The sequence below is a fragment of the Cyclopterus lumpus genome, chromosome 6 (genome assembly GCF_009769545.1).
Source record: "Cyclopterus lumpus isolate fCycLum1 chromosome 6, fCycLum1.pri, whole genome shotgun sequence".
NCBI classification, from domain to species: domain Eukaryota; kingdom Metazoa; phylum Chordata; class Actinopteri; order Perciformes; family Cyclopteridae; genus Cyclopterus; species Cyclopterus lumpus.
This window is the reverse complement of record NC_046971.1, coordinates 24,613,131-24,638,105: the sequence shown is the minus strand read 5'-3', so window position 1 is coordinate 24,638,105 and position 24,975 is coordinate 24,613,131. Positions and strand designations below refer to the sequence as shown.

Below are 24,975 nucleotides of genomic sequence, written 5' to 3'. Positions count from 1 at the left end.
TGTCAATAGGTATTATTTTACTTCAACTTGGCCTTTTGAGCTTAAATATTTATATAAAAAAAGCCTGCAATACAAACTGGAGGCAAGGATCTTACAATATGCAGGTATCTAACAAGTGAAATGACAGACTCAGTGGTTTTAGGCTTCAGTGGTTTTGGATAATGACCAAAACCAAGTCAGGATTTCTCTTACTTGTAGAGAGTTGAACACTTAGTTTAGATGAAAGATTGATGACCTTTACCAGCCGACACTGATGGAAATACACTGAAATGTTAAGGTTAGTTTTAATTCAAAGGTGTGTGGCCTGCATTCAAAAACCAATATTAGTTAAGCCTTTTTGCAGGATTTCAAATCCTATAAAAAACAACACAGCGCAAACCACCTCCTAACAGCTTAATATTAATCAAGAAACCAAACCAACCAACACATCTGACATGCTACTTGTGTCCCTGCAGCCCTCTGTCCAACCATTGTGACACCAGCACCACCACCACACTACGTCGGAGCTGCAGGGAAGCCTCGGATGCGGGGAAGGGAGGTCGCCAGGCCCGGCCAAAGAGCGCACTCTCCTCCAGGAAACAGGTTTCTGCCTCATCCAACATTTACCCCCCTTTTCTATTAACCCCTTGTGCGCTCTCTTTTCTTGCTGTTACATCTTGTCTTATCTATCAAGTAATTGCTGTGCGATAGCTTTAGTCACAGTTGACCCTGGTCACGTCTTTGGCTGCGTGTGTGATCTGCTGGGAATATAGAGGCCGTGAATCCCTCTTTACAGCATGGTGATGATGCCCCTGCTAACCATAGCCTCAGAAAAGTGGCCTCTTATCGGCCCGCACTCCTGGCTGTTATAAGGCTCTGAAGGCAATCGTGGTGGTAATGGCTTCTTTTCCACAGGCTGAGCAGTCAAAGAGCCTTCTTACTGAGAAAGCCCTCTCTCACCTGGGTTGCACGCTTGCTGCATTGCTGCTTTGTCTCTATGCTCTCAGATGTAGAATACGTTCTCACAGGCTTTTTGGACTTGAAAGCATCTTCCTTCATAAGCCACTCAGAAGGGTTACGTCAACGTTATTTTTGGTCCAGAAGGGAGTGGTTTTGTGTCCACATTTTAAAACCATAGAACTATATATAGATTTTTCATATTCTATACAAAATAAACAAGAGTTTGCCTGACACATTTACTGTATTTCTTTCTACTCCCCCCAGTAGGTTATGAATTAATCAGTGTAAAGGTGTGTTCCTCTTCAAGGCTCAACCAAGATCTGGCGAGAATTTTTGTTTACAACATTTAGGAAATAACTAAAATGATCAAAAGACTGTAAAGAAGTATTAGTTTTGACCTTCTGCCGAATACATAAATGTAAATTCAGATTGCCTCGACCCAGTAGAAGAAGGTCAAATGCTGCCCCTTTTTCTTTGGAACAGGTGTCCAGTGACTACACAATTCAATTCAGTTCATTTTGTATAGCCCAATATCACAAATTACAAATTTGCCTCAGAGGGCTTTACAATCTTTACACGTACGACATCCCTGACCTTTGACCTCACATCGGATCAGGAAAAACTCCCAAAAAAAACCCTTTCACAGGGAAAAAAGGGAATAAACCTTCAGGAGAGCAACAGAGGAGGATCCCTCTCCCCGGATGGACAGAAGCAATAGATGTCATGTGTACAGAATGAACAGCATTTACAAAGTTACATAAACACATTACATGAATATGACAATGTATGAATGGAACTCCAATCCATGAAACAGAAGGAGGTAGAGAGGAGGGGGGGCGGGGCGATCAGCAGGGCTCACCAGGCATCAGACACCTCCAGGTCCAATGGACACATTGCACCTTTTAAGAGAAAAGGAACTCATTTTCAGCCATGGGCCAAACTTATATGAAACTATTGAATCACTTACGGCTGTCAAATAAATCCAAGGCAAAGGATTTAAAAACCACGGGTCAAAAACACAAAAAAGACATTCTACAGCAATCACGCAGTACTGTGTATGCTGATACTATGCTGTGGTTGTTTGAGAGAGTGTGTATATTATGGATCGATAGGTGGGACAGCAATTACTTCAGATTGTGTGTCAGGTGAGCGGGGAACAAGAGAGATGTAGAGTACAGGCTTTTTTTTCTTTTTATCTAGATGCAGTTCAAAGCAGCAACATAATGGTGTGTACATCAGTCTAATGCTAAATTATCAAATGTAAAATTACAGTTTCTGTGTGTGTGGTTCTGTAACAATGAAGCACAGCTGAAGTACAGACTGATTAGAATAGAATTAGCATGAATACAAAATGTAGTTTATAAAGATGGGAATCTACACAGAAAGCAGCTTGAGCTATTAATTACAGGTCAAACGATTAATTGCTGTGGACAATTTGATAGATGTTTCACAAACTATCGTTATCCTTTTTTTGATTGCAGAATACATCAGAGATAATTTCTCCAGAAACTCCACTCCATAAGAACAAAACCAAACACTTTTTATGCATTATTCTTTGATGAACTAGCACTTTTTCTTTTTCTATTTTGGACGGGGCTGTGGCGTGTCTTCTCCTCTGGTTGAGGAATGTTGGGAATTTGTAAATACCAATACATTATTTATAAATTAATATATAATAAGTATTGTGCTTTTCATTCTTTCTTAAAAACATATTTACAAATTAAACCATCCTTAACCCTTAAGTTAAATTAATTACTTCCATGGACTTAAAATCATTGTTTTATTTGAACGTCAAAGGTTAAGTGGCCTTGCCCTGGAGTCCTGTTTGTATCCACCTGATGAATGCAAGTCCAACATTGACTATTACCACTGTTTTGGTCTCTTTTACTACCAGATGCTCCACTGTGTTCACCAGCTAGGTGCTAACTTTGTCACTTTGCTCTTTGGTGCTGGTAAGGTACAGCACAGTGGGCTTGTAAGCCCCAGGAAATGAGGTTGATAAGGGCAGGGAAGGGAACCATACACACAATTTGACTTGAGTAAAACCAAAACAAAGTCTATGAAACTAAAATGTTCTCTACAGCTGAGAGGAACTATATAGTCAGGTGATAATGGGGCGACTGTGGTGAACAGGGTCGTCCTTCAATCAGATCGGCGGTTCGATGCCCGTCTCCACTAGACCCTGTCGATGTGTCCTTGGGCAAGACACTTAACCCCAAATTGTTCCCGTAGTTGTGCCTACAGTGTATGAATGTGTGTGTGAATGTTAGTTAGTCCTGATGGGCAGGTGGAACCTTAGCCCCTCCCACCAGTGTATGAATGGTGTGAATGGGTGAATGATGTCATGCAGTGTTAAAGCACTTTAAATGGTCAGAAGACTAGAAAAGCGCTAAACAAGTACAGATGAATTCCTGTGGGCCTTTTTAAATGACTCATTTTGACATTATTGATATACAACTATTTGTTTTGGCAGCTTTAAGGTTTCAATGTACATAGGCTTGTAATTACAAATAACCCGATATTTTCCAACACTGTTGCTCATGTTTCGTACTTTTGTTTCATGCCCATCTGAGCTGTGAATGTGCCCTAATTGCTATTCACTTAAACAATGTCTCAGCAGAAAGACATTTTACTTCATGACTGCTAGATGCCTTTTAAATACTTCAAACTAAGAATAATTCCATGTGCAGGTTGTGCAAAATCACAGATCATACAATAACCCTTTAATTGAATGGGTCTTGAATGCTTTAACATGCAACCGTTGACTTAGGCTGTTTCTGAGCCACTGTGTGACTCTCACTGTGTCGCGAGTGTCTCTGCAGGCACACGGGCCTGGGTGTAACTGAACTCTTTGGCGAGAGCAGAGAGAAGATCTTAATCTCGTGTGTTCAAGAGGCTCCATTTAGGAGCAGACGATTTGCATAATGTAATTTGGGATTTACATTGAAGTTTTCTTAATACCGCGGATGGTTTTGCTCTCTCAGTTCTTCAATGGGCACTTCATGCTCTTTCATTCTTTTGATAGGCAAACTCAATCTGATAGGAGTTTGATAAACTTGTGTATGCCAAAGAATGGCACTTTTATGATTAGATATTAATACAATACAATGTGAGATTGTATGGTTTTAATCTCTGAGACTCTCTTAATATCTGTGATCTCCTCAAGTGCATGTTGAGGAGGCGAGATGGGGAAGCGTGGTCATTGTTTCCCCGGGCGGGTCAATAGCATCAGAGGCTAAATGTGAATTCTTTGGCTCAGCGGGCTGAACTGCATCCACTGGATTCTGGACTCGGTCTGAGTGGATGCTGTTTGCAAGCTGAAAAGACAATTTGTTTGCCATGCCGGAGTCATGTATCCTGCTGCCACACAATTACAGTCTTAATATGCATTTTTTAAAATGTCACTCCAATGCTTTCTGTCTCCTCATGGCATCAGAGAGATAATTAGAAAGCCCTCTTCAACGCCTTCTTTGTATTCAATTAAACGCTTTGTTCTTCATCCTTTTTAAGTACCTGCCGAGGGGACTGTCACTGGCTCACTGCTTATGGCATGGACATGGACCCTTATCTCAAAAAGCATTTTACTGCAAAGAGGCGTTGGCATGATGATAACTGGTATCAACTCAGAACGGGGCTACAGTGTGAGACTGGGAGGGGAGTAGGTGTGTTATTGGCCACTAATAAGACTATTCACTTGAGTCTTACATGCCGACTAGCTCTATTCCCCTCCCCTGTCTTGAAGGGGTTCAGAAAATGTCTGAGCTGTTACCATAGTAACCAGCCAGTGGAGAGGTGTGGTGGAGACACCTTTCTGACACTACAGTGTTGTGCCATTTGAGGTTGAATGTCCTTGCTGTCCGTTTAGATCTCTTGGTTGGTGGCCGTTTCGTATGTTTGTCACCCACTCTAGTCAAATGGAATCCCATCAGCTGCCATGAATTGCGGTGAAATTTGGTATGGAGATTAATGTTCTCCTCAAGATGAATTTAACGTTCTCCTGACTTTTCATCTTGCACTATCATCAGGTCAACATTTTAATTTGTCCGATACTTTGGCTTATGCCGAAATACTTGATATTACCATTAATATATGCTAATTATTATTATCATCTCTGCCAGGAAGATCATGAGATTGGTCATGTGTGTGTGTGCATCCTTTTGTGCGCATTTCTAAGTGAGTGAGAGTGCACCTCTGTGTGTGTGTGTGTGTGCTTATCTGGCATTCTGCTGCAGCAAACTGCATAATATTTTGGTGGCCAAGTTATGGCTGCATGCTTGAAGACCTTTCCTGGTCTTCAAGCATGCGGCCATAACTATGGTGACTGACGCTTTCCCAAAACACCTTTTATTTCCTGTTTTATACTGCCATTGCCTGCTGACTTCTCGCTCACTACTCTTACACACACTGAGTGCATTTCCGATCCCCCATCTGCTACTATAAATAACTGTTTGTGGTGGGCGACGACTTCTCACTTGATTTATTCCCTCAGTAAACATTGTAAACATGCTAGTTTCAAGTCTTCTTCTATACAGCGTGATGCTCATTAAGCACATTAGGCTTTGGTAGTGGCAGCGACCCGTCAATCACAGTTCAATCAGGAGAGACTTGTTTAGAATTTAACAATAATTTATTACAATTGCATAACATTTGAATAGTGCAACGTCTTTGGGGATTGGACTCCATACTGAATTAGGATAATCAAGGGGTAGTGATGCTGAGGTCTGATAGGCAGAATCAGTCCAGACACTGGTGGCGGTGGTGAAGAAGGGAGTTTCTGCAATCCGATGATGAAAGAGGAGCAGGACCGATGCTGATTGGAGGTGACTGGGTGGAGGAGGGTCCCAACTGTTAGAGCTGAAATGACAACTGACAGCAGCAGAGAGGAGAACCTATTTAAAAGTTTCCGCTTGAGCTTCATTAAGCCCGCCCTAATGCATACCCTGCCTTATGGTTTGGTGCAACATGATTTAAAGTTAAATCATGATCTCATCAGGTTTAAAAATGAATCCTTGTTGGTGCAACCCAGCCTTAGAGGCTTTATTTACACAATAATTCCTATCACATCTGTTTGATGGGGTCTCAACGGGCGGTATCTCTCTTTATTCCCCACAGGTGACAAAGATGCTGGCAGTAGTGGTGATCCTATTTGCTCTACTGTGGATGCCCTACCGGACTTTAGTTTTGATCAACTCTTTTGTGCCCACGCCCTATCTGGATGCCTGGTTCGTCCTGTTTTGTCGGACATGCATCTATGCCAACAGTGCTATAAACCCTGTGATATACAATGCCATGTCTCAGAAGTTTCGCTCAGCATTTCGCGGGCTTTACCACTGCCAACGGCCAGAGGGAAATCAGAGAACGCTGTCAATGGTCCAGACGGGCTTCGGCACCATCCGAGACCCCCGAGCCTCCCAGGCCAATAGCAATGGAACCAATGAAAACGCAGGGAGAGACCTCTCGAATACTGCCACCGATATGACTACTAAGCAGAATGGAAGTGGTCATCAGGAGACAGCAACACCCAATGGCAAGACAGCAGACCATCCCATCGACATCATTCTAGCTTTTAGCTTTGGTTTGGGTCCAGCTGAGACGATGCCATCTAGTGATGAGGAGTTGGTTTTGACTTCATTAAATGATACGACAGTTCACTTAGCAGACAGATTTACAACATGCGATTAGTAGGAGAGCATGGAAACTTATGCATTGTGCCACATTGTAGGATATATTTGTCAGCACCCCCCCCCCCCCCCCCCAAACAAACAAACAAACAAACAAACAAACAAAACTATTACATTGATCAGTTTCCATCCAGTGAATTGCTCATGGCCAAAATCCGTTTTCGGTCAATACAAATACATATATGTGATGGAGACATTGCGGCAACATAAGCTTTTTTTTTTTAATTTTTATTGTTTATATAAAGCTTTGATTGAGGTTTTTGAATGAAGTTTCAAAATTTTATGACCTTTTAAAAACTGGGAATTTATTTTTAATGATGATTTTGATGAAGTGATTGTGGTATTGTAATTATATATACATGTAAATTATGATACTAGACCGCCCCATTAATACAGGTGTGTACAGGGGAGCAAACAGTTTATTAGACTGCAAATCTTATATTAGACTAAACGCAACAAATATGGATTGAAGTAGAATATTTTGTGGTATAAAAACTTGACTTTTGGTCTAAGACAAGGACTGCATCGCTCACTGTGTGTGTAAGCGAGAGGGTGGATTATTGTAAATTAATACTTCATTCAGTCATTACGACAAACAGCTGGCAGGTTTTTCTTTCTATGAACAAATGTTATTCTCGTTGTTTCCCCAAAGCCTTGAGAGAGACATATAATATGACTTTTTGAAGACATAATCTTCTATTTTGACTATTACCACTTCTATTTTTTAGCAAAATCTAAAATACTGATCCGTTGAATAAAATGTGTTGATATTAAATAATCAACATAACATTATGTGTTTCATCCTTTTCATGAACAGTGATATCATCATAATCATCAATATCATTAATACCCAAAACTGAAAGAAATTTAAAATACACCCTGATCATTTATTTATATTTCTGTATATAGTCTCATAAAAAGTAAAATGTTTGTCTGCTCATTGAACCTGTTAGATGTTAACATGTAGTCCGCTTTAATGAGTGTGGAAAACATGGATACACTGACTGGTGTTTATTTGCTTGTTATATATGGACAAACCATATATAGACATATTCTTTGACTGAAAACAGTTTTCCCAAAATATTAAAAAGATGGTGTTTTCTCCTGAACTGTATAGTTGTCAGAATGCTATCGCATTTAAACGCAGTAAAGTTCACATTTTTACCAGATACTGTACGTAAGCTCCCACACATTCAAAAGACATCCACTATGAACTGAAACGTGGTATACCTTGTATATCCTGACAAACATAAGTATAAAGAAATATACTGTACAGGAGTGCATTTCTTTGACATTGTATATCATTTGTACCCTCTGACCTGAGCGCTGCTAGAGCCCTCATTAGTGCTTTAATAAGGCTAAAAGCCTCTCCTCAGGACGTAGAGATTTACACTGAACTACCTGTTCATTTTCACTGCATTGAGAGTTGGTCTTTAATCTGTGCTGCTGATTAGATTCTAAAGTCAAGGGTCAGAAGAAATCGCATTTTCCGTCATGAAATATACATTTAAAAAAACGATTGATGTTGCTGCCCTGCATGCCTCATGGCATTTCATTACAGGGAACAAACCTTGAAAAGAACACTTTGATTTGCTATCATAACTGAGATAAGGGGAGAAGATTGACAATAAATGTATCGCTGGCATTATCCTTAATGTGAGAAAGTGAGTTTAAATAACTTTATTAGTAAGATAACTTTTTTTTTGTTATCTAGTTAGCAATTTTAAAGTTAAAGTTTAAAAAGTCTGACTTTACAAATGAAACATGTTCTTGTAACTTTCTCTTTCACTATCGTTACTATAACTGATGATGTACAGTAAGTGATATATGATGAAGTTGTGATTTGTTTTCTGGAATTTCTAAAATGCACTGCATGCCTACACTGATCTTGCTGGACCTAGTTGCTTTTGACATAATGTCAAAATGTATTAGTGTATTTATGCTTTATTACTATTGAGTAAGGAAAAATGTTTCTTGGTCATATACAGTTTTTTTGAGCTTTTATAAAATGTGCTTTGTGACTGTAGCAGTGCTGATGTTTAATATAAATAAATAGGCTAAAAAACAGACGTATTAAAATATTTGGGCAAATGTAATGATTTTTTGAACATAATAAGCTGTAATCACAACAATGATGTATCATCCTATTTACAGTTTGTAAACAATGATGACTTGGGTACAGCAAAGGAGTGCATTTCTTTTTCACAGTTTTTTACTGAAGTATGGCGGAACGCAATAGCTTATCAAGCTTTGCAAGAACATTACCCACCACAGATCTTTGTGCTGTTAGTAAGTGGGTAAAATACATTAGCAAGTGGTCCAATATTTAGTGTCCAGGTATATACAAGTAGCTGGTGGAGAAACCCAGCATGTAACGTTACACCAGAGAGACACAAGTCACGAGATGATCAGCTGTCTGTGGTCATGTGCAGAACCTCAAACACCCTGAAGAGTCTCAGAGCTCTGACTTCAGTCACTTTTAAAATGGCCGCTGCAGTGGTCGTCAATACGTTTAATAGCTACAGCCATAGACGCCGCCGGTGTTTCAGTTCACCCAGTGACCGTGTTCACTGGTGACTCTCAGTAGAATGCGTGGTGGTTGCTCGGAGTGACGGCAGCTGTTGAAAACACCAACAGAACATGAAGGTTTCCTCGTAAAAGCCTTCAATCAATTTGAGTCTGTTGTTTAATATCTAAGACCATCCACGGATGTATTCAGCTGAAAGTCACCAGCTAACACAGTGGTCTAAAGTTCTTTAAATGTTCCAATATGTTGAGCATCTAGTTGCTAACTTGTTTTTATCCCGTGGTGCTGGATGTGTAGCGTACAGTATGTTCATCAGAGCTGTCCTGCTGAAAAACAGCAGCCATCTCTGACTCGAAAGGAGGTAGATGAAAGCTGTGGTTTTACCTTGTTGGTAAACAAAAACAATGAAATTAGCTTAAATATTTCAAAAAGCTCTATTGAATTGAGTGCAAAGTGGTGGCGATACATCTCTGTGGGTTTGTCACTCATAGAAACCTTTTGTCCCGTTGCACATAATGATTTGCTCCATTACAAAAAAAGAAGGAAAAAAGGTTTGTTCAGCTTAAAAGTTGACATCCAAAGGACAATAATTGCTGTCTTTTCTTTCAAAACTGCATGATACTAAAGAAATGATAGGTTCTTTTGACCATACGTCTTGATAAGCGTTTGCTTGCCTCAGCTCCTCCTATCATTCTCCTACTACGTTCCCTTTGTGCCCAACGATTGTTATTTGGATTCACAAGCTTTAGACTGAGACTGAAAACGGGTGGAAGGTGAGCTGAATATCATCATGTAAATGCAAAAAGTTAAAACCTTGTTTTGTTGAAAAGCTCATTGTTTTTTTACTTTCTCATTTGGATACACACACACACACACACACACACACACACAAAGAGGAATTCATTTGATGATAAAGTGATTATAATGTTCTATGTAAGTAGAAGTAGAACAATATGTTGCCTTTGTAAATTCACTGTGTGTATTTAAAGTCTTCATTTCACTATGTTTTGATTTGTCTGGATGTGTGGGTACGTTTGTGCATTGCTTACAGAAAATATTTGTATGAAAGAAGAGTACACAGAAAAAAGAAAATGCCACCAAGTAAAATGTCCTCTATGGTTAAAAAGTCTCCGACAACTACTGGAGGGACAACAATTCAATGACAATACTGAATTGTACTGACCCACTTATTTTTGTGCTGCATAATTGAACAAACACTTTGAAATAACTTTGACTGTTATAAAGAATAATTACAGTGTGTGAATTGGCTGATACTAGCATTGTACAACTCCCTTGGACCTGCGAGTGAACGTGTGTGTCATTATTTAGCCTTGGAGAGCTGCTGGTTTGTTGCGCTATAAATGATCTGCAATCACTGATTTTCAAATGTATTGATTTTTTTTTTAAGTGGCGCTCTGATTATTGGTTGGGATTTTATAGTATGTGCAGTGCAGTGGATTTTCTTTCAGTATTTTGAAAAAAGTAAATAAAACACATTTGTTGAAGTGTCTCTGTCACAACTCTTTTGTATCGTTACTTTTAGTGATACACTGCTTTGAGTGGTGGTTTTCTGAACCACTGACACCATATAGTTCACAAGAGTAGTGTAATGTCAGCTGTGACTAGGGCCCCGGCTATTAATTATTGTAGTAATCCAGTATTCTACTGATTATTCCATCTAATAATCAAGTTATCGGATAAGAAAAAATGACTTAAATTAAATAAACGTACACGTTAACCTAAAGTTGTGCAATTTAACTTTCAGAACTGCAAGTTTCAACCACGCAGGTTGGTAACGTCTTCTTGCATTTTGAGAGCAAAACCAATTTAACTTAGGAACGTCATAATATTATATTGGTTAACGGTCATAACTAGCTTGTCGGTGTGTCTATCATTGTCTAATGATCCAACACATTTTAAACAGTTGACGTTTTAAGATGAGCTATAGCTTAGCACATATCATCCACGACGAGCCCAGTTCCCCACCTATGTACAGTTAAGCCCTTGGTTAACCATCTTTTCACCTTTAAACTACCCTACCAATGGGAATAGTCATCACTGAGGGTTTTATTACCTGCACAACTAAAAATGTCTTTATATGATCCTGTACTTGTTTATCTCTTTTCTAGCCTTCTGACCACTCAAAGCAATTTAACCCTACATGATTCACCTAATTCACCCATTCACACCCACTCATACCCTGATGGGAGGAGCTAAGGTTCCACCTGCACATCAGGACTAACTAACATTCACACACAGTAGAACAGCTGCAGGAGCAATTTTGGGTCTTGCCCAAGGACACATCGACGTTGGCTAACAGAGCCGGGGATCGAACCGCCGAATCATTGATTGAAGGACGACCCTGCTCACCACTGAGCCACAGTCGCCAATGTAGTAAAATATACATTGATAAGACGACAGATTTAAAATATACATTGATGAGACGACAGATTTAAAATATACATTGATGAGACAACAGATGTTCTCTTTCACAGAACAATGGAGCTCTATTGGAATGATGGAACCACTCAATAAAATACAACACAATAAGTGTCAAGGTACATTTTCTTAGAAAAAATATATATTTTCTTTAGGATTTTGAATGTCTAAAATTAATTTCCAGAATGCACGAATGACCATTATAATGATGATTCCATAGTAGTTCCAAATCCCTTATGTTTTTATAATGTATCTCATTGCTGGTTCTCTTTTTATTTGATTTCTTTGTTTTTCAGAAAATATTATAGCACTTTGTAAAGTGTTTTAAAGTGTCACATTAAAGAGAGGAATTTCGGGGGAAATGATCCCGTACCTCTACCAGTTCAATTATGCCATCAGCCAAACATATTGAATAGCACTGTTGCAGTAAGTGTTGTTGGATGGCATCAGCTGGTAAAGCACCTTCTTTTTGTTAGGTTGATTCGGGAGCTAGGCATCGAAGAATTTAATTTCATGCTGTATAAATGTGTATGTGACAATACAACTTGAAATTGTAAAAAGAAACCTGAAACTTGATTTGCAGCGATTCACAAGTCGAGTAATGTTATATTAAAACATATGATATGAATAATATATTTATATCAGATTTATATATTTTTACAACTAATATGTACAAATATAAAATACTATTATCAATAGAGCATATATTACATACAGTACATATTAGAGTAATAAATGCAGTTTGAGGAGGAACGATTCACACTTTTTCTTTTCCAGGTGGTACTGTAGCATAACTGATGCATCATTTATATGTGTCATATGGTACAAAGCTATGTATATTGTAATTTGTTATGTGTAGCAGGCAGGCATGATTCCTTACCCCTCGAAGCACATCAGCATTCTCCTGAGTAAATCCTGTTTAAACAACAGTTCATATTGTAAAACCAGTCCATCTTATTTTCTTTGTTTACTGATACACCATCTTGTTAAATATATATTTTAATACAGACTGCTGGTTGTCATTCACACACAGGCTAAAGTGAGAAAACATTGCCGTTCTGACAGTGTTGATAACTGTCTCTTTATTAGCATTAGTACAGTCCAAATGTGCAGACAGCTGATCCAGCTGTGATCAGCGCTGTAGTCTTAAATATCATGTGACATCTCATTCTTTAAAATCATATTTCCTCGTTTCCACTTGCCTGAAATGGTTTCCATGCATCCCTTGTGGGAGGGACTAAGATGTAATGAGGGAAACACTTGGACATGCCGACACACCTTGTGGTTAAAAGGACAGCTCTACCCACTGAGTGCTTGCCAAAGCCTTGCTACTTTACCTTGCCACTGTCAGTAATGGCACTCGCTGAGCCAAGCTCCAATGCTGAGATGACAAGCAGTAAACTGCACCAGGTGCAGACAAGATTCCCCCAGAATGAGTTGGAGAATTTTATCAGCTGCAGGAAACCTGTAATGTTTAGAAATGTTGAGCCAATAAACCAAATGTAAATGTGGTGAAGCTATTCATGTCCAGCTGTGAAAAGAGGTTTCCCCTCCAGAATACTAATACCAGAAAGCACCTGGTGTCCTTTTTAAATCCTGTCCTCCAGCAAAGAGTCTTCCTCCACAGAGGGACATCCTGCTCACACAAGCACTCGTATTTGGGTGAATTAAACAATAACAATGAGGTGGAATTTTAGAAAGCTAACAGCACCTCTGTTCAGTAATCCACACACACTACAGGAAGAAATCAAGACTTAACAATATCCTGTCTGAAGTCTGATTTAGTTCATCTGTCGTGCCCTCCTCCTCACCTGCCTACTAGGCTCTATCTCTCTCTTGGTGTGTAGGTGGCTAGTTGCTGATGTGAACCTGGTGTGCTGGAGTTGGGGCTTGATGGACCAGCTGCCTTCAAAAGCTCCACTCCTGCTCTCAGTCTGGGCCGGACTATAGACTCAGTTCAAGTTAGTTCTAGCTGCCGCTAAGACGTAACTATTGAGATTCCGAAAACGTCCTGTTGATTCCATGTCCTAACCGTGCCTGTCTTCTTGCCCAGGACCAGCAGCTGGATTATTGCCCCGACTCCAGCTCCAGAGTTCTGCCTGCCTGCTTGCCTGCTTACCTGCCTGTCTACCTGCCTGCTTATGTTATTGGAAATTTCCAATAAACCTCAGTGACTTTACCCCTGTCTCAGCCTCTGTTACCAAAACCTGGCCCCCTTAACATCATCTATTTATTTATAGCTTTGATATTGTGCGTCTCTGTTGCATCTAATATTTCTACGCCTTGTCTGTGGATGTTAACGTGAAAAGGATGACATTCAGAACTTCCTGTAGTGTTTGTGGATATATTACTTTTTGTCTTATTAAAATGTACTCATGAAGCTAAATAAATATGCAAATGATGTTCTGTTCTTTAGGTTTCCTGAAGATCTCATGTCGTGCTCACTATTGGTTTAGAAACCGCAGACTTCTGAGTTCATGGAGGTATTTTGATTAATCTTTGACAAAAAGTAAAATGGCTGCACGGTGGTGTAGTGGCTAGCACTGTCGCCTCACAGCAAGAGGGCCGCGGGTTCAATTCCCGGTCGGAGCGGTCCTTCTGTGTGGAGTTTGCATGTTCTCCCCGTGGCAGCGTGGGTTCTCTCCGGGCTCTCCGGCTTCCTCCCACAGTCCAAAGACATGCTGCAGGTTAATTGATCTCTAAATGTCCCATAGGTGTGAATGTGAGAGTGAATGGTTGTATGTCCCTACATGTGCCCTCGATGGACTGGCGGCCTGTCCAGGGTGTCCCCTGCCTTCGCCCTATGTCAGCTGGGATAGGCTCCAGCGCCCCCGCGACCCTAATGAGGATAAGCGGTATTGAAAATGGATGGATGGATGGAAAAAGTAAAATGTGTCTTGAGCTGGAGTCAGGGTCCAATTTGGATGAGCTTTAAAGGGCCCCTGTCTGCTCAATGGTTGATCATTCTGTGGTTTATTAAACTAGTTACAACACTCTTTCGTAAAGACATGTAGGAAAACATTTATTCAAATCAAGGTCAGAAAATGGATTTTTCTTCTGGCAGAATGTCAACTTTCCAGCCAAGCTTATTCCTGGAAATAAATTTCAATTAACTTCCAAGTGTATAAACGGTTTCAGGATTCACATTTAAGCAGCATCGAGTTCGTAATTTGTTGAAAGGACTAGATGGGAAGAATTTTAAAGGCCCAACCCATGATCCAAGAGAAAAACCCTGACCAATTGATTTACAGGACACAGAAAAAACAAATAGAGATAGTGGTGTTTCTTCATGTTGTTAAAGGTCTGTTTACGTCTGAATGTTTGCAGACACGGCAGTAAAACTGCCTCTTATACTGATTTAGGATTGGCAGATTTTTCATTTCACTCTTTAATAATGTTTGTCAACAGACCTGAAATGTATGGTCCAAAAGTGACAGGTTGGGGATTGTTATTATTGTGCTTTGTCCTTGAGTTATTTTATCATCCATCATTTCCATATTTTCTGTGGCTTATTTGCCTTCTTCCTCTTGAATTCTCCTCACAAATAAAACTGCACATTGTATTATCAAAATGTGCAGTGGCCTTTAGGCTGATGTACTGTAGGTGCTCAGGACATTAAACATCCGTCTTCCCGCTCCTCTGGCATTAATAATTTACGCAAACTAAATCTTGTTGACAGCCAAGTGTCTTCCTCCACAGAGTGACAGCCTGCTTCCACAAACACTTTTTTTTTCTCACTCGGGTAGGAAGCAATGAGATCAACTGAGATAGAAATGAGGGAGCAAAGGAAAAATAAAACCAGGGAATAAAATAAACCAGGCAACGTTTCACTAAACTGTTACCTTAAACTTTCACTTCAGCCCTACCTTGATGACTAAAGTTACTGTTCAACTGGTTATGAAACGGTCTCTAATAAAGACTGAAGCTTCTACCCAACATGAAGAGAACTCTGTTGGGAAGCTTTGCAGATGATGCAACCATCATCTGCCAGATTACAAGCAATGATAAGACTTCCTATAGAGAGGAAATGAACAATCTTGCAGAGTGGTGCTACTTTACTGCTCAACAGCAGAGAGGCGATCCCGAGACTCCCGAACCGGATCCTCTCCGCCCCCTGGCTGCGCCTAGATATCCTGTCCATGAAGGTCACGAACAGGACCGGTGATAAAGGGCAGCCCTGGCGGAGGCCAACACCCACCGGGAACGTGTCTGACTTACTACCGAGGAGACGAACACAGCTCCTACTGCAGGCGTACAGAGACCGGATGGCCCGTGCCAACGGGTCCGGCACCCCATACTCCTGCAGCACCCCCCACAAAACCCCCCGAGGGACCCGGTCGAAAGCCTTCTCCAGGTCTACAAAGCACATGTAAACTGGTTGGGCAAACTCCCAGGACCCCTCCAGTAATCTTGCGAGGGTAAAGAGCTGGTCCACTGTTCCACGACCGGGACGGAATCTGCACTGTTCGTCCTGAATCTGAGGTTCGACAAGCGGTCGGAGCCTCCTCTCCAGCACCCTGGCATAAGCTTTTCCCGGGAGGCTGAGCAGTGTGATACCACGATAGTTCGAGCACACTCTCCGGTCCCCCTTCTTGAAGATGGGAACCACCACCCCGGTCTGCCAGTCCATGGGCACTGTTCCCGACCCCCATGCGACACTGAAAAGGCGTGTCAACCAAGACAGCCCAACAATGTCCAGCGCTTTCAGCATCTCAGGGCGGATCTCATCCACCCCTGGCGCCTTGCCACCAAGGAGCTTTTTGACTACCTTAGCGACCTCTGCCAGGGATATGGGTGAATCCACCCCAAAGTCTTCCGGCGCTGCCCCCTCTCCGGGGGACATGTTGGCCGGGTTTAGGAGTTCCTCAAAGTGCTCTTTCCACCGCCCGACGATGTCCCCAGTCCGGGTCAGCAGTTCCCCCCCCCTGCTGAGAACAGCCTGAGGTAGACCCTGCTTTCCCTTCCTGAGCCGTCGGATGGTTTGCCAGAACTTCCTTGAGGCCAACCGAAAGTCCTTCTCCATGGCCTCCCCGAACTCCTCCCATGCCCGAGTTTTAGCCTCCGCGACCATCGTCGCTGCAGCCCTTTTGGCCCGCCGGTACCCGTCAGCTGCTTCAGGAGACCCCTGGGCCAGCCAGGCCCGAAAGGCCTCCTTCTTCAGTTTGACGGCTACCCTCACCCCCGGTGTCCACCACCGGGTTCTAGGGTTGCCGCCACGACAGGCACCGATGACCTTCCGGCCACAGCCCCGAGCAGCCGCGTCCACAATAGAGGCTTTGAACAAGGTCCACTCGGATTCCATGTCCCCAGCCTCCCTCGGGATTTGTGAGAAGTTCTTCCGGAGGTGGGAGTTGAAGACCTCCCGGACAGGATCCTCTGCCAGACGTTCCCAGTTCACCCTCACTACACGTTTGGGCTTGCCAGGTCTCTCTAGCCGAGTCCCCCGCCATCTGATCCAACTCACCACCAGGTGGTGATCAGTTGACAGCTCTGCTCCTCTCTTCACCCGAGTGTCCAAGACATACGGCCGCAGATCAGATGATACGATTACAAAGTCGATCATTGATCTCCGGCCTAAGGTGTTCTGGTACCAGGTACACTTATGAGCCACCTTATGTTCGAACATGGTGTTCGTTATGGACAAACTGTGGCTAGCACAGAAGTCCAACAACAAAACACCATTCGGGTTCAGATCGGGCAAGCCGTTCCTCCCAATCACGCCCCGCCAGGTTTCTCTGTCATTGCCCACGTGAGCGTTGAAGTCTCCCAGGAGAACTATGGAGTCGGCAGGCGGCGCCCTTTCCAGGACCCCTCCCACCGACTCCAAGAAGGCCGGATACTCCGAAATGCTGTTCGGTGCATAAGCACAAACAACAGTCAGAGCCTTACTCCCCGCAACCCGTAGGCGCAGGGAGGCGACCCTCTCGTTCCCCGGGGAAAACTCCAACACAGCGGCGCTCAGCCGGGGGCTCGTGAGTATCCCCACTCCCGCCCAGCGCCTCTCACCCTGGGCAACTCCAGAAAAGGACAAAGTCCAACCCTTCTCCAGGAGCTTGGTTCCAGAGCCCATGCTGTGCGTGGAGGTGAGCCCAACTATATCTAGCTGGTACCGCTCCACCTCCTGCACCAGCTCCGGCTCTTTCCCCGCTAGTGAGGTGACGTTCCACGTCCCTAGAGCTAGTCTATGCTGCCGGCGATCGGCCCGCCCAGGTCTCCCGCCTGGCCCGCCGCCCGGTCTACATAGCACCCGACCCCGATAATTCTCCCTGCGGGTGGTGGGTCCACAGGGTGACTACTGCTCCATGTTGTTCTTTCGGGCTGAGCCCGACCGGGCCCCATGGGCGAAAGCCCGGCCACCAGACGCTCGCCGACGAGCTCCCCTCCTGGGTCTGGCTCCGGGAGGGTGCCCCGGTTTCCCTTGTCCGGGCAAGGTGGCTACAATCCGTGGGCTGCTTATCATCAGGGTTTGTTGAGTATGTTACAGTATTTCATAATAACTGGAACATATAAGCATTCATCCTTTGCAAGTAAATGAACAGTTAATGCCATCGGTTAACCACAGCATCATTTTAAGATGGATATACGCCTTTCTATACTAGTTCAGTAAGCCACTATCCATCTACGTCATACTTTTGATTATGGGCTGATGTTTTTACTATGATGATAGCACATTTCTATTAATCAAACTGTTCATAGCCCACTAATAATTTTTGAGTGACAAGATGTGATCGGCTGTTCCTGAACATGACTTTGGAAGCTTCAGTATTCATGAATAAATCAGTTTTACATGAGAATAATTATGAAATGGAGCCAATGTGGCGATTGCCTGTTTCCAAGAGACAGGATGAATAAACAGGAGTTTCTAAATCAAGTGAACGCCTTGCTATCATAGCGACAGTGTGACAGCAAGTGGAGTGGAGTCGCTCCCTCCCAGGCTTTGAGCAGATAACGAGAGGCACTGTTGCATGTAACTGCCACTATATACCCTCCCGCCATAAATTATACATGGGTATCATTGTATCTGCAGAAAGTCAGCCTCGCCTGCACACCGCTGAGGCTGGATACCTGCTGCCAGAGGAAAGCAGAGGTGGAGGTGGATGGAAAGATGAATGATTCAACAAGTGAAGCGAACACAAAGGTGGGAGAAGCAATCAATCTGCCAACAAATATGGCACATACAGTAAGCAGTTATGGAAACAAGAGGAAGAGAGGATGACATTATTGGCAACGTTCATAGGCTTAGTTAAGGGGAAGTTAATCATGCAAATATATGAGGCTAGCCTGAGGACAAATATATTTCTCCCTCTGAAACGCAGACAGGCCAATCATAGCGCAGCATCGGCCAGATCCAACCAAGGTCCTACAACTATACGGCTGTGCTCCATGGACTCCCATCATTCCAGATATTCTTCATGTTTAGGCTGGTTTAGTGTATTTGGAGCCAGTCATGGTTAAAAGTTGTATAATAGTGATACTCGTTACTTTGACAGGTTGGAAGGAGATCTACATTTCTAAAACGTTGCATAAGAACCACATGGAGCTAAAAGCAAAGCACGTTAGCACATTAACTAGCATTAGCATGTCTATGCTACGCTGGCTACTGAAAGTATACTGAATGTTTACACATAGCTTAGCTTTTCAATATATTGTAATCGTGAACAACAACCTACCCAGCTCTATAGGGGCAGTGTTGTTTTCTGTCTTGATTGCCAGGGGCTGGTGTTTCAAATTATCCCACTGGAAAATATTGGTTGGATTGAATTGAAAATTGGCTATTTCAAAACAGATACAAAGAACCCTAAAGATTTAGATGCAGATTTGGTAATATAATCCTACCCTACCTTTAGTTTAAAACTTAAGGCAGAGATCAGGATCAATGTGGATCCCACATACAGGGTCACACCCTATCCTTTTTTCTTCATTTGACTTAGGTTAAGCTTTACTGCTCAGTTTCTTTTGTCTTTTAAGGTATCAGGGCCTTGTATGCCTCCATGGTGAACACAAACTTGAAAAACCCTGAAGAATCATGATGAATTGAAGTAAATGGTATAGTTTTGCTGTTGTTAAATGCGGCCCACATTAAAAACTATACCAAACCTGCCTCAAAAGGCTTTACAATCTGTACGAATATGACATCCCTGTCCCAGGACCTCACATCGGATCTGGAAAAACTCCCCAAAAAACTGAAAAAACCCTTTCACGGGGAAAAAAGTGAAGAAACCTTCAGGAGAGCAACAGAGGAGGATCCCTCTCCCCGGATGGACAGAAGCAATATATGTCATGTGTACAGATGAACAGAGTTACAGAGTTACAACACATTCAATGAATATGACACAAATGTATGAATAATTAGTAGGCATGGATGGACGATCCAGATTTCCACAATCTATGAAACAGAAGGAGAAAGAGAGGAGGAGGGGGGGGGGGGCATCAGCAGGGCCACGGCAGGAAGCAGGGCCACACAGGCATAAGGCATCGCAGATGCCGAATCAATGAGGCCAGGCAGGAGGCACAGAGAAGGAGGCAGGGCCATTGGGAAGGAGTCCAGGTCCAGGCCAGAGGCTGGATGCAGGAAGCAGGGGCAAGGACCCAGGACCAGCTTCAGACACAGCCAGGTCCAATGGACCCTATGAGACGTGAAGTCACAAAGACTCCGGGGAGGAAGTAGAGTTATTAATGTGATTGACTGCAGCTCCAGAGACTGTTTGTATTTCGTTGAGTCTTCCTGGAATAAAGTTAATCGAAACTAATCTGGAATACTGTCGTACTGCATCTGGGTCCTTAACACCCCCTGTTATAGTACTTGAATAAGACGTGGATGTTTAAGTACTGACAACTGACAGATCTCCAGTCAGAAAATTCATGCGGCAGTCTTTTCTAAACATATAACATGAATTTGAAATATGTCTTGTAGCAAAAAATAGCTGTAACACTTTAACCTTGACTAATTCATTGCTTTCAAATTTGAGGATGGTTCAGGCTCTAGTAGCATATGTTCTGTTTAGATAATATTCAGCAGGCTGCTGGGAGTTCTGTTCAACATTCAGCACTTGTGTGAATAATAACGGGAAACGAATATCAAATGTGTCTTTTATGGCTGCACTTAAGTTTGAATAGGTGTAGGGAGATATTTTGTCTTTCTAACTTCATCCTGTTGAACTGTAAAACATTTAGTGACAAATAAATTAAAAAATCTTGAGAGTCAAATAGACCATAAAGCAGGGTAGTCTTTAGGGCTGGGCTACCTTGTGATTGACAGCTCTATACCAAAGCCGTATACGGCTACTCTACATCACTCCTCCTCAATCCTAATATGGTCACTTCTGTTCACTGGTTGCAAAAAGCCCATACCGCGACAGCCATATTCTAAGATGGCGATGCCGTAAATGCCAAACTTGAGACTTCAAGTTTATAGCTGGTGACGTCACAACGACTCTGTGTTGTGACTCTGTGTCTGTGTGGGGAAGATAGACAGGAGAGAAATGGCTCCAATTCACCGGCCTTCTGAACCTCCTTTTATTGCTTTCCTTGACAAAGATTTGCCTCTTTGACATGTAGCCTGTTCTTTGTTCATTTGCCTGCTATTGTGTGTTTGCAGGTGCCCTTGAAGTGTACCATTTGCCACTGCTGGAATACTGTCAGAAGAGACATTATTTTTAGTATGACTGCATTAAAGCTCAAAAGGCCAGAGCTGGTGATGTACCTGTGAGAGATGTCAACACAGCTCTTTGTTGTAAAGAGAGTGACGTATGCCACGGTTGGAAGATCTTGCTATTTCTGTTAAGAACTTGACTTCCACTGTGTTTTAGAAGCACATCAACCACAGGGTCCCGGACACTGTCGACCCCCTCCAGTTTGACTACTGCTCCAACCAATCAGTGGATGATGCGGTAGCAATAGCTCTACAGTTCTGCCTTCAAACTGCCCGGGCAAACTGATCGAGAAGCTGACAGATCTTGGTGTCCCAACCCCCACCTGCAACTGGATCCTGGACTTCCTGACAGAAAGCCCACAGGTGGTGAGAATGGGAGGACAGGTATCTGCTGAGCTCACAGTCAGCACAGGATCCCCACAGGGCTGCTGCCTCAGCCCCAAACTCTTCACCCTGTACACCCATGACTGTGTCTCCACCCAGGACAGCACCACCCTCATCAAATATGCGGATGACACCACCATCCTGGGGCTCAGCAAGGGGGAGGACGAGTCAGGGTACAGACCAGAGAAATAATACTGGACTTCAGGAAGAATCCTCCCCCTCTACAGCCTCTAATCATCAAAGGGACTGAGGTGGAGAGGGCCGATAGCTACAGATTACTGGGACTGCAGGTTATATCTGACCTGAGCTGGACTCTTAACACCACAGCCACTCCAGATATGATAACTAATGGTATTACTAACCTAAACTCTTTAGTTTACATTGTTGTTTTGAACGAACAGTCTCCTAGTCCTTTTGTCACACACACCTAAACCACTCCCTTGGCTGCCTGTATTTCTCACACAGACACATAACTTGAAGCCTGAAAAGCTGGATTTTCATGTGATATCTGAGTTTTGCGTAATTTAATCATGAAGTATTTTGAGTCACCACAACACTATTTTTCTGGGTGTATTTTCAAATATTTTCTTGCTGGGTTCAGAAGTTCAACACATGACTCTTCAGGGAAGGAGTGTACCAGGATTCCTCTCTTTGTGTTTGTGTGTTTACCAATTACCAATTAGCCTCAGAGAACTTTACAATCTGTACACATACGACATCCCTGTCCCAGGACCTCACATCGGATCAGGAAAAACTCCCAAAAAAAACAGAAAAAAAACTTTCACAGGTATTTTTTGTATGGGCGTGTGTGTGCGCTGCAGGCTAAGCAAGCTTATAAAAGCTCACAGACTGTTATGTGGGCGGCAGTCAACATCACGCCAAGCTGGCACACACAAGTGCAAACAAAGACACACACATTAACTGCAACTTTAGGCAGCAATCCAGCTCACAGATTAGTGTCTAATTGCCTTGTAATCACATTACTTATTTTCTCCCACATTTTTTGGAGGAGGTTATCTGGGTTGTGCATAATATTCTGCCTTGGAGCACTTTATGTCAAATCATTTAACGATGAATCATCCCATGAAAGTAAAAATATGGATGAGGGAAGCGGCAGCTCCAAAGGTTATGATGAAATAATAAGGGAACTGATACATGAAAGAGATACAGTGAATGCCACCGGTCGAGCAAATGGAGTGGGTGTGAACGTGGATGTAAACAAGCCTTGAGTTGATACAAATTGATGTGTGTGTGGCTGTATTGAAAGGTGTTGGGAGGGAAATAAAGATATATACACAACCTGGGAATATACATTGTGTGCACAGTATAAGGATGAGAATGTGTTAATGTATTCAGTGTGTTTTTAGGTTGTTGCGTCCCCGGGCTCTCTTAGTTGTTAATGAAGAGAGAGAGAGAGAGAGACCCTTTTGCTATCAAGTCTTAGACCAGCTTTGGCACTTAAATATGCAGGTCATCGGATAATCAATATTTGTGATTGCAGTGCTCTTTGGCAAATAAGCTGCACTATTCTTCTCCAGGGCCATTACTGTGACACTTTTAATTCACCCACTGCCGGATCGACCTGGAGCATAAAAGGCACAATGGCTGCTCTTGCAAAAAACAACATGTGTTCATTTTCTGCTCAGTGTGTTTAGTTGCTTTAGTTTCATTCTGGTGCATTTTTGGCAATCACTGGTGACTTTAACCACACCAGCCTGGATAAAACCCTGGCAACTTTTCACCAGTATTCAATTCAACTCAGTTTATTTTGTATAGCCCAATATCACAAATTACAAATTTGCCTCAGAGGGCTTTACAATCTGTACAAATACGACATCCCTGTCCCAGGACCTCACATCGGATCAGGAAAAACCCCCGACTGTATGTGACACGGAACAATAAAACTCTGGACTTACTGTATGCAAATGCTAAGGATGCATACAGTGCCACTGCCATTCCCCCCCTTGGCAGGTCTGATCATGAACTGGTCCTGTTGACGCCCAGGTATGTTAGGAGGTGGTCTCGGGGGGGTAATGATGCCCTGCAGGACTGCTTTGATGCAGACAGCATGACTGTCTGCATCACAGAATACATACAATTCTGTGAACAATTCACCATACCATCCCGGACTGTACGCTGCTTCCCAAACAACAAGCCATGGATCACTTGTGATCTGAAAGCACTTCTTAATAAGAAGAAAGCAGCTTTCAGGTCTTGTGACAGGGATGAACTCAGGAGAGTCCAGCGCGACCTGAAGGTGAAGCTCAGGGAGTGCAAGGACTCCTACAGGAGAAAGCTGGAGGCCAAATGAATGTAGGGGAGGTGTGGACCGGGATGAAACAGATAACTGGCTTCAAGGTTAGAGGGCGACAATATGTTTAGTTCACAGCCTTCATCTGTGTCCTCCACACAACACACCTCACCTTCGACCGCAGGCAAAATCATCACTGGACCCTCTGTAATTTGCTTACCAGCCTTATGTGGGATTGGACGACGCCATCATCCACCTGCTGCAGCGAGCTCAGTCGCACCTGGATGGAACCAGTGGCTCTGTGAGAATCACTTTCTTTGACTTCTCCAGTGCATTCAACAACATCCAACCACTGCTGCTGAGTAACAAGCGGTGGGCGTCAACGAGTCCACGTCTCCTGGATCACTGACTACCTCACAGGCAGACCACAGTATGTCCGACTGGGCCGTGTGCTGTCTGGGATGGTGGTCAGTGATGTTGGAGCCCCACAGGGAACTGTTCTGTCTCCCTTCCTGTACACCACTGACTTCCAGTACAAAGTCATGGGTCATGCCATCTGCAGAAGTTCTCTGATGACTCTGCAGTGGTCGGGTGTATTAAGGATGGACGGGAAGTGGAGTACAGGGCAGTTGTGGATGACTTTGGAGTGGGCCAGCAGAAATCACCTGCTTCTGAACGTGGCCAAGACCAGAGAGATGGTGGTAGACTTCAGGAGGAAGGCTCCACAACCGTTGAGAGTTCTGGGAGAGGATATGGACATTGAAGAGCACAGGTTCCTGGGTGTCCCCATCAACAACAGACTGAACTGGAAGGCCAACATCAACGCTGTGTACAAGAAAGGGATGAGTCCACTCTTTTTCTTGAGGAAGCTTTGATTCTTTGATGTGTGCAGCAAGATGTTGGAGATGTTTTACCAGTCTGTTGGACCAGTGCTCTTTACTTCGCATTGGAGCCGGAGACACAAACAGACTCACTAAACCGGTGAAGAAGACCGGCTCCATCATTGGCTGCAAACAGGACTATAAGGAACAAGTGGTGGAGAGGAGGACACTGAAGAAATTATTGTCCATATTGGAGAACCCGGACCACCCTCTCCACCACC

General features: G+C 43.1%; 1 protein-coding gene across 1 annotated transcript in view; it reads left to right on the top strand.

Annotated features, from left to right (window-relative positions):
- Window positions 1-23,933, top strand: part of trhr2 (thyrotropin releasing hormone receptor 2) — a 36,646-nt gene extending 12,713 nt beyond the window's left edge. The window contains exons 5-10 of the mRNA XM_034535213.1: window positions 456-582; window positions 6,052-6,558; window positions 18,614-18,724; window positions 21,396-21,476; window positions 21,722-21,795; window positions 23,846-23,933. Coding sequence (XP_034391104.1) covers window positions 456-582; window positions 6,052-6,558; window positions 18,614-18,724; window positions 21,396-21,476; window positions 21,722-21,795; window positions 23,846-23,933 — 988 coding nt within the window. The remainder of the gene's footprint in view (window positions 1-455; window positions 583-6,051; window positions 6,559-18,613; window positions 18,725-21,395; window positions 21,477-21,721; window positions 21,796-23,845) is intronic.
- The last annotated feature ends 1,042 nt before the right edge of the window (window positions 23,934-24,975 follow it).